This window comes from Aplysia californica, unplaced genomic scaffold (assembly GCF_000002075.1).
Source record: "Aplysia californica isolate F4 #8 unplaced genomic scaffold, AplCal3.0 scaffold00188, whole genome shotgun sequence".
Classification (NCBI taxonomy): domain Eukaryota; kingdom Metazoa; phylum Mollusca; class Gastropoda; order Aplysiida; family Aplysiidae; genus Aplysia; species Aplysia californica.
Genome location: NW_004797458.1, coordinates 362,126 through 371,577, shown reverse-complemented (window position 1 = coordinate 371,577; position 9,452 = coordinate 362,126). Strand labels below are relative to the sequence as shown.

The 9,452-nt window shown below is 39.2% G+C and overlaps 1 protein-coding gene across 1 annotated transcript; it reads left to right on the top strand.

The window, feature by feature from the left end:
• The first annotated feature begins 434 nt into the window (after nucleotides 1-434).
• On the top strand, nucleotides 435-9,209 carry LOC101862798 (peptidyl-prolyl cis-trans isomerase-like 3). Its single transcript, XM_005098626.3, has 6 exons — nucleotides 435-635; nucleotides 2,084-2,158; nucleotides 3,479-3,572; nucleotides 5,670-5,737; nucleotides 7,052-7,170; nucleotides 8,318-9,209. The coding sequence occupies exons 1-6, from the start codon at nucleotides 633-635 to the stop codon at nucleotides 8,454-8,456; spliced, it is 498 nt and encodes a 165-aa protein (XP_005098683.1). The 5' UTR covers nucleotides 435-632; the 3' UTR covers nucleotides 8,457-9,209.
• The last annotated feature ends 243 nt before the right edge of the window (nucleotides 9,210-9,452 follow it).

Sequence of the window (9,452 nt, the reverse complement as noted above, 5' to 3'; positions counted from 1 at the left end):
AATTCTTCTTCTTCTTCTTCTTCTTCTTCTTCTTCTTCTTCTTCTTCTTCTTCTTCTTCTTCTTCTTCTTCTTCTTCAGCTTCTTCTTTTTCTTCTTCTTCTTCTTCTTCTTCTTCTTCTTCTTCAGCTTCTTCTTCTTCTTCTTCAGCTTCTTCTTCTTCTTCTTGTCCTTTTTCTTCCTGAAGTAGTACATGTATGGAGGTCAAAAAAGAAAAAAACAAAAACATTTCAAACAGAAGGTAAATTCAGTATGCATCTTCTTTTTCAAGTCTTTAACTTTTATTAAGAACAACAGTGAAAGGACGAATTAATTAAACTAGAACAAAATATCGCGAAACAAAGTGGACAGGTAAACAGTTAGTCGTATTTTCAACCGAGTTTATTTCTGTATGCCAACTGGCATTACAGAAAAGGGAAGTCACTCCCATCTTTAATTTAGTTTCGCTTTTCGTTTTGTCGACTATTGTCTAAAAAAACTCGAAAGTCGAAACAAGACTTAAAATTTTGTAAAAACATGGTCAAGATTGTGAAGCCGCAAGAATAGTGCTCTTTTGTTTTGCTTTTCTGTTGGGAAGACTAGATCTAGATTTAATCTTCATTGTTCCTCACATCAAGCTGTTCTCACATTTATCATGGTAAGTTGAACTGAAGTTGTTGTAGACTCTAGATAATCTAGTTTAGAAATCACATCAGTGCCAGTACTCGGCTCTGTTAGTTCACTCAGCTCAGTGACAGTAGCCTACAACGTAGAAATCTAGATCTAGAATCTAGTGTAGTGAAACTCGTATTCAACGAAGTCGTTGGGACTACATGCGGCTACGTGCAGGGCGTAAACCGGGCTACGATTGGCTGAACCTGTGGGTATTCTTGGAATTCCCGGTTTCGGTCTCGCGCCTTTGACTGTCTTCTCACAGCGGACTGAGTGCTCATGAAAGAAGAAGGAGAATTGAGTAGGAGAAGGAGGAGGATCCGAGGTGTAGATGGAAGAGAAGAAATAAAGAAGAAAAAGAATGAGGAGGAGATAAAGAAGAAGGAGGAGGAGGGAGGGAGGGTGGAGAAGAAGAAGAAGCGGGGGGACGAGGAGGAGGAAATGTACGCCTGTGTATAACATCTAATTAACGTATTGTTTGCCGAACAAGTTATGTTGCTGTGTAGGGCCTAGCCTAGCTTAACGTTTTATTCCACAGTCCAGTGCACTATATTCATTATGTAGATTTATTTTAAGTTCAAGACCAGCTTATTATGTCACTGAGATAGCGATCAGTAATCTGGGAAATTGTATCCCTGCTGACGTTCCACGTCTGTACCGCCACTACCGCTTGTACCCCCTCGTCCCATCCCCCGAGATACAGGCACACTCAATCATACACTTGTGTTGTGCTGGCCACTCGTCCAATCACAACGCACGCTAAGAACATGTGTGCGTGAGAATAAGGCGTGTGTTAGCATGAGAAGAGGCTGCTGATTGGTCCCATATAGGCAATTCACCTTGGAAACGTCTTCGTTGAATCGGAGCTTGCTCAGTTATGTTTTCTTTGAATCCGAGCTGTTTTTGCTATTTACATGAATAAAAACAAACCGTGGAATCCAACTCTGTTCGTTGAATTCAAGTTTTGTTGAAACAGAGTTCCACTGTATTTGGCAATGTTCTATTTGAACAAAGCAACACATGACATTCACAAACATGTGCACACATTTTTTTAAAAAGCTTCTTAGTCTTAGTTTTCAGTTAAATGTCAGCTACCTAATTGCCCTTGCGGTGTTTCATCATAACATAATAGTCTTTAGAAAGTGTACCTTTGGCCCTTGAATTTTGCTTTGAACCTAAATTACATCATGATGCTCTGTTACAACGTCTTGAATGAGTGAAGCAGTCCTTTGAACATTCTAATTTCTGTATTCAGTAGTAAACTATGAAATTAGGCCATCAGGGAAGAGACTTGTTATTAAATTGATTGCAGTTTTACTTAAATAAATCTTTGAAAAAATGATCTCTTCATTTGATAACTATCCCGTCCTATTCCTACTTTGATTCACTTTGATTTGACATTATATAAATTTTCCTCTTTGATTGTTCCTCTAGGCGGTGACGTTGCATACGGACGTTGGGGATCTTAAACTTGAACTGTTTTGTGAACAGTGCCCTATTACGTGTGAGGTAAGTTTGTTACTATCAGAAGTGCTATATTTTCCTGATATTTTCTGGAAATCAGGACTTTGAAATTGTCTGGATTTTGTAATAAATTCCTGGGTATACATTAATAAAATGTATATATATTTTAATCTCTTTGTGCATGTCATATTGTTCTTTGTAAAAAAACATCCTTGGTATAAGATTAGATGGTGTGTTTATATCAATTTTGAGTCCCCAGGCACGCATTTCAACGGGAGTCCGAAAAGTTCCGGATTTTTTTCAGTCAGTTGGAACCTCTGAAGCCTAGAAAATATTTTGCACTTGTCGCACAGTCACAGGGACATATGGCATTATCATTAACTTAACAGACACAGATTTATTGTTGGTTTTTAATGCAAAAAAGACAACACTGGCATTTTGATTTTGAAGTAGGCCTATCTTAAAATTAGAAATGATTTATCATGTTTGCAGGTTGTTTAGAATGTGCTCTCAAAGTTTGTCAATTTTGTTCTAAAGTAAAAATAAAAATGTCTGTCCAGTTTGAAAAGGCTGACTGAAATAAAATCAATGCCATCCTGAACCCCCCCCCCACTAGACTTGAGACTTAAACAGAAATCTGCAAGACCACCAGATTTTCTTCAGTTTATTAGTTTACCCATAAATAGCCCCCCCCCCCCCCCAAAAAAAAAAATTTTTTTTTTTAAAATAAAAAAATGAGGGATTCTATTTTCTTTCGATTTACTGCTGTTTTCAGATTAACCATGTTTCGTTTTTGCGGACTCCACTGAATATGGCTCATTCTTCTTTACCCTGACTGATATTGTTGAGTAGGTTTTTGAACTTGTGATTTTATTTAACTCTTTCTCGAAAGTCACATTTATTGGGAAACCTTTTGGGATTTTTGCTTAGTAGGCCTACCTGGGGGTCACTTTGCATTAACACCTTTTCCTTTTAAGAGTTAGTCAATCCTGCACTAAAGACCACCTGTGGAAGATACAAATATCCTCTTCCCCCTTGTGTTTTCCCTTATTATATTGACACTGTCTAAGAGGATGACATTTCTCCTTGACAATGGGTGGGTGTCACAGACAGGTTCGACTATAGCTGTAAGATTAGGGGATAGTATTGCTTTTCTGTGTTTTTGGGTCTGTTTAGATCCTATATTTTAAATGGAAATACGCTTTATTTTGTTCTTGTTCCATCAAATAGTTGCTTTTATTCATTTTTTGAATGGATGAGAGAAACGCAGTATATTAACAGGAACGTGTTTTTCAGTCTGTTTACAATGTAAGGTTGTCAAAGTCTTGAAAATTTGTTTTACTGTTGTTGTTTTTTTAATTTCAGAACTTTCTTGCTCTCTGTGCGAGTGGCTACTACAATGGCAACCTATTCCACAGAAATATCCCAGGCTTCATGATTCAGACTGGAGACCCATCTGGTAAGTGAAACTTAACAAGGACACCATGTTGTATCTATTTCAGAAAGCAATTTTGTTATATTTGTTATTGTAAATGTTGTACGGCTCTTGCGACACAATAAGGTCATAGTCATATAAGCGCAGAAGATTAGAGGTCTTACAAGAGAGTAACAGACACAAAAAAGTAAGAGGAGAGATTCATTAAACGATGATTGATTTTTTATAGGAGGGAAGGAGCAAATGTGTTGAAACCAGGTGCGGTTCGTTCATAGAGCATGGTCGTGCAGTGCCGCCCGAAATTTTTTAATGTTCTATTACATGAAACACCCACAATAATAAAATAAAATAAAACCAGAAACAAACCCTAGCCAAATATTATATCAAAACAAAGGTCCTCATTGGCGCCATAACTGTCATTTCTATGTCTATAGCGCCGTAAAATATCTACAGTGGAAACCATATATAACAGGCCCGGTAATAAAAGGGATCCGGTAATAACAGGGATTTTTAAAATCCCCGTTTTCTTCTACTCTTTGTCTCTATTAAAAGTTATCGGCAATAACAGGGCCTCATCGGAGCCCAACCGGTTATAGCAGGGACAAAGGCTGTTAACAATGTGTAAAAAGTAAGAGCGAGAGAGAGAGTAACACAGTGATGGAGCAAGCCCACGCAACACATGCCACAGGAAGCACACGCAGTTTGTGAAGCAAGAGAGGGCTGCGGTGTGCTGCAGACCTCGATCTAGCCCGAAAACTAGCAACACACGCGCGTAATGTGTCACCAACGATGTCAATCGCAAGAGAAAATGCCTTTCAATTGACAAAAAATACGAAATAATCCAGGCTGTTGACAAAAAGCAAGCTCCGCTGGCAGAGATTTGTTTTCAGTTCGACATTCCACGAGGGTCGATTCACACCATTATCAAGGATAGAGAGAAGATAGTGGCAGCATACTCCAATGGGAAGTTTGCTCTGGATCGAAAGAAGATGAGACTACTACCCGATGCAGATGCTGTGGACCAAGCTCTTCTGATGTGGTTTAAAGAGGCAAAGAGAAAGTTGGTGCTAAAAAAAAAACCTGTTCGTGGGTATTTGTTGCAAGGGCAACTACCCATTAACAAGTACAGTTGGATTAGTCCACAAATGCCTACTTTCCTTGCATTTCTGATTTAACAGGGATCGGATATAACAACAGGACATTTTCTCTACTCCCGCCATCCCTGTTATATCAGGTTTCCACTGTACTATGCCATGCCAAAGTCCACGCGCTTTAGCTAAATAGAAAAAGATATTCAACAGTGTGACCTGACCTATAAATCGCTCTTTGGGATAACCCAAGCGATGAAGACACTCGTAGCGAGTTTGGCGGTACATTAATATTAATAAGCCGGCACATCTCAAATGTGCTCTTGCCGAATAGTGCCGAAACATAGCCCACAGTAGGCAGTCTAAAAATAAACATGACAGACCCTACGCTATTCTTTGCTAATTATGTGAGCCCCGGAGCAATCCAGCAGAGTGCTCCAGTGAATTGTGGTAGATTCATTGTTTGTCTTGCCACTATTTTAAGTGGCTCTGTAACCGCGAACCTGAGGGAGGTGAACGTGACCGTCCTATGAGTTGTGCCTTTGAATGGTTTTGTAGTTGAGTAGTAAAAGTTAATACATGTACTTGAGTGTTCAGTTCCAATACGCGATGAACGAAACTGATGTTTAGCTAACAAACAAATTTAGTACTAGAAATCAAAGCAGCAAGTAAAAAGAATGAAAATAAAGGTATTAAAAGCACGAGGCCTTCCCTCACCAACCCAAAGATCCTAAAATGATACAGCGTCTCATTTACTATGCCTATGACTTTCTTCAGCATGCGATAGCTTAATGTTATTATTATTGTGCACGCCCACTTTTTAGACCCACGAGCCGCCCCTGGTTGAAACCAATTCAGAGCACCCGCCAGCTATCCTCAGACTGACAGATGGATCGAACAGGCCATACAAGGAAATTAGACTCACAGAAACCTTTGATTGGTAGGAATATATATAGATGCAAAGATTATTTTGCTGCCTCTGTAATTTTCTTGTCCAAAAAGTAACAGATTTATGTTTTTGGTCTCTTCACAGGTACTGGAAAAGGTGGTAAAAGCATATGGGGCTCCAAATTTGAGGATGAATTCAGAGAAAGTATCAAGGTTAGTTACTTGTGTAGTAGAGGTACAGTTCTGTGCTGTTTCACCCCTTGCCTGCTCTGTGGGCGAACCTGGTACGCCTTAACAATTCACTCCTGTGTGGATTGTGGCCTTACTTAGTTCGCCGGAAAAAAACTTGTTTTGTTTCGTGCATATCTTCATTTCTACACAGTTTTGAATAACAAGAGTTACATCCCTGTATTCTCTGTGCACTTGCCGATGCGATCATGCCTATTTTTAGGCTATTAGTCCCGGGATTCGAATGTAGTAGCTAAAACAAAGAGACATAGTGTGTAGTGTGTTGTGCGTGAATAACGAAGTCAGTCTGCCTCTCTGAGGTTTTTGCGTGCAGTCTACATTCACCGCGATGGCTTCGCAAAGGTTGACTAGGTCTATGGATCAAGCTATTGCAGAAATTTACCGACATGCAGACTGTGATGACAAAGATTTCAGTTATTCATCTGCAGCATGTTTTTGTCATAGATCTAATCTCCGGGATGACAGGGATCTCGAATACGGAGATGGAATTTTTTAAAATCTCACTTTCACCAGCCAAATTCTTCTACAGAATACTTATACCTAAAAATGAGTGACACTAATAGATTGTATGTTCATTTCTCTTTTATTTGACATATACTTTGTTATCTAGCCCTTATAGTAAGCAAGCTATAGCCATTCAAAAAGCAGACCATGTCATACACAGCCACTGTGGAAATTTTCTTAGCACACGCAGAGGACTTATGGTTAGCAGTCAAAGGGTTAATATTGAGTTTTTGTTTGGAAACTAAGGCTAGGCCACTAATTTCCATACACAGGAGCAAAATGTGCCCTTGATTCTTGATAAAAAACAAAAAAAACTATTTAGTTCAGATGCTATCTTTTATTAACTTGTCTTATGTGGTTGCATTCTGGGGAGGGGGGGAAAGAGAGAGAGAGAGAGACAGAGAGAGAGACAGAGAGAGAGGGGAGGGGAGAGAGAGAAAGGGGTGGGGGGGGGGGGGGGTAGAGATAGATGTAATGTAGAAATACCTTATTTATTTGTTTCTTCTAATTAGGGATGTTTGAGGGATTGAGGGATGGTGACAGTTCCGTATGTCACAAAATTCACAAATTGCAAAAATACCAACATAGCCGACACTACTTTAACTTTTGTTTCTGCAAGGTATGATAAGACAACAGCATGTGAACAGTAAGCCTGTTTGTTTGGTGTGTTTTTTTTTTTATCAAACTTTATAATTTTTTGCTCAATGACACACTCCATTGAGCCAGTGATTCCCAGTTTCTCATTAACCAAGAAGTATTCCCTCTATCCTGCAGCACAGTGCAAGAGGAATGGTGTCCATGGCCAGCAGCGGACCTGACACAAATGGCTCCCAGTTTTTCCTGACCTACAGCAAGCAGCCGCATCTGGACATGAAGTACACTGTCTTTGGGAGGTAAGATTTCTCTACACTGGATTTTGCTTATGATCGCTTTTAAGGACAAGCGGGCTAACCCAGATTTGGGGGGTTTCCAGAAATCTTGACCCACACCAAAAGTGGGCATTGCCCTACCTATAGGAGAAGTTTGGTTTCATTGGTATGTATATTTGTTTGGTTATAGAGAAAAAACTCTCCTTGTCTTTTAATTTTAAAGAAACTGAATAAGGGGCAAAAACTTTACCTTCGATTTTCTCAAAACAGCCTTTTTTTTAGGGATAGCCCCCTTATGCTTAGAAGCGACAATATTTTGTTGTATTGACATGGCTGAATGGAAGGCTCTTATTTTGGGGCAGATTTTCTCTTAGCTAAGTTGGAATCATGCTGAGAAATGGTGTGGATGGCTCTGTGATGTGAGACCCCCACAGGTCATTCTTGAACTTTTGTTGTTTGGGTAGTTGAGCTTGGTCCTCTTAGAAATGGAGTTGATGAAGACTTGTGTTTTAGCAATTGATTCTGGCTGTTTTGACTATGACCAATGTTTTTTCTGCCTTGGTCAGCTGTTTCCAACCAAACGTCTTTGACAAGTCAAAATTTTCAATTGTCGTCAGTAAATCAATATATATTAGTATTCGTAAGCTTTCCGGCGCATGTCCTTGTCCATTCATAGTTCGTGAGTGTGTCTTGAAAATGTGAATCTTCTATAACAAAAATTAATTGAGCAATGATTTTTCTACATTTGCATCCTCGGTTCTCAGAATTTCTCCAAATTGCAGAGAATGAAAAAAACCCAACTTTTCTCACATGGTACTTTTTCAGAGTGAATATGGCATTTTATTTGTTTGACCATTTCTTTGTCTAATCCCTTATTCTATGATGTCCCATGTCTTCAGCTGTTGCATTGGGATAGCATGTGGCTGATAGGTTTTATAAATTCTGTTTTAGGTTTTCTTGATCAGTTCAGAGAAAAATCTCCTTGTCTTCTACTGGTATTAACTTTTCTGACTTGATCTTCGGGGTAGCAGCCCACGGTTGGCTCTTCAATTTCAACCTCATGTGCTATTATTTTTATATCTTTTTTGGCATATTTTCCCCTCTAAAATGTAGTGACCTTTGCCCTTTGGCAACTGTTATGCTATGTGACATGAGCTTCTTTATCTTTCAGAGTGATTGACGGATTTGACACGCTAGACACGATGGAGAAACTTCCGGTGAATGAGAAGAATCACAAGCCCCTACATGAGACAAGACTGAGGAGTGTCACCATTCACGCAAACCCCATAGCAGAGGCTATTCAGCAATGAGGAGGGAGGGGCTGGGCATTTTGTTGGACAGGGTTGGTCTTGGGATTATGGAGTGGAAAGGGAGGTTGATTTTAGAAAGTTAATGAGGGAGAGTGTCAACTATTTCTCATATGTGTTGAGGGAAAGAGTGCATGGGTTCATGCGTTTGTTTTTGATAGAGATGGAGGAGACCTGTGTTAAAAAAAAGCAAGGGGCAGCCAGCGAAAATTATAGCTCTGTTCTTGTCTTGAAAACTGATGTTGATTTGTGTAGAACAAAGGAGTTCAGTCACAGAATTTTTAGATTGTTTATGCCAACAGAGAGATTCTTGCTTGCTGAGTTTTTGTAAAGCATTGTCTTTTGTTCATACCAGGTGTTCAAAGTAGCCATGCTCTATGGAAGCATTCAGGGCTAAGATGAAGATAAGCCTGGTTAAAATTCCCTGTGAGGCTGTTTAGGGGATATTTCAAGACTGTCCACTAACTTGGCATGGACCTGTTGCCGATTGAAGTGACATCATACTTTAGGTCCTGCCTCTTTGATTAACCATACAGTGCTGAATAGGGGTATTAAACCATTCTATACATCATTCATCATGGGTATTATCTTGTCTGTGAGTGTGAGTGGGAGAGAGAGAAGAAGTTGTTGCAGTACAGATGAGTCCACAGAGTGCTGACTGTCTTAATGGAGCGGTTGAAGGGGAATAATGTGTTGTTGCAAGTTGTTTTGTTTTCATACATATATATCAAATAAAAATAAATATTAAGCCAAAAACTGAAAGTTAATTTTTTATTTTTACTGTTTATTTACTTTGTTGCACTTTTTATGTAACATAACAAACAGTTCATAGTTCATACAATGAAAGACACAGACTTTGCTCCAAGTTGGTTTGATTCTTCAGTGGTGTAACCAACCAAGCCTTAAACTTAATAGCAACTGTACAACCTTTCTCAACATTTAAAAAATACACTCAATAGCATGTGTCAACAATCTCTTCAATCATACTTGCTGGTATCA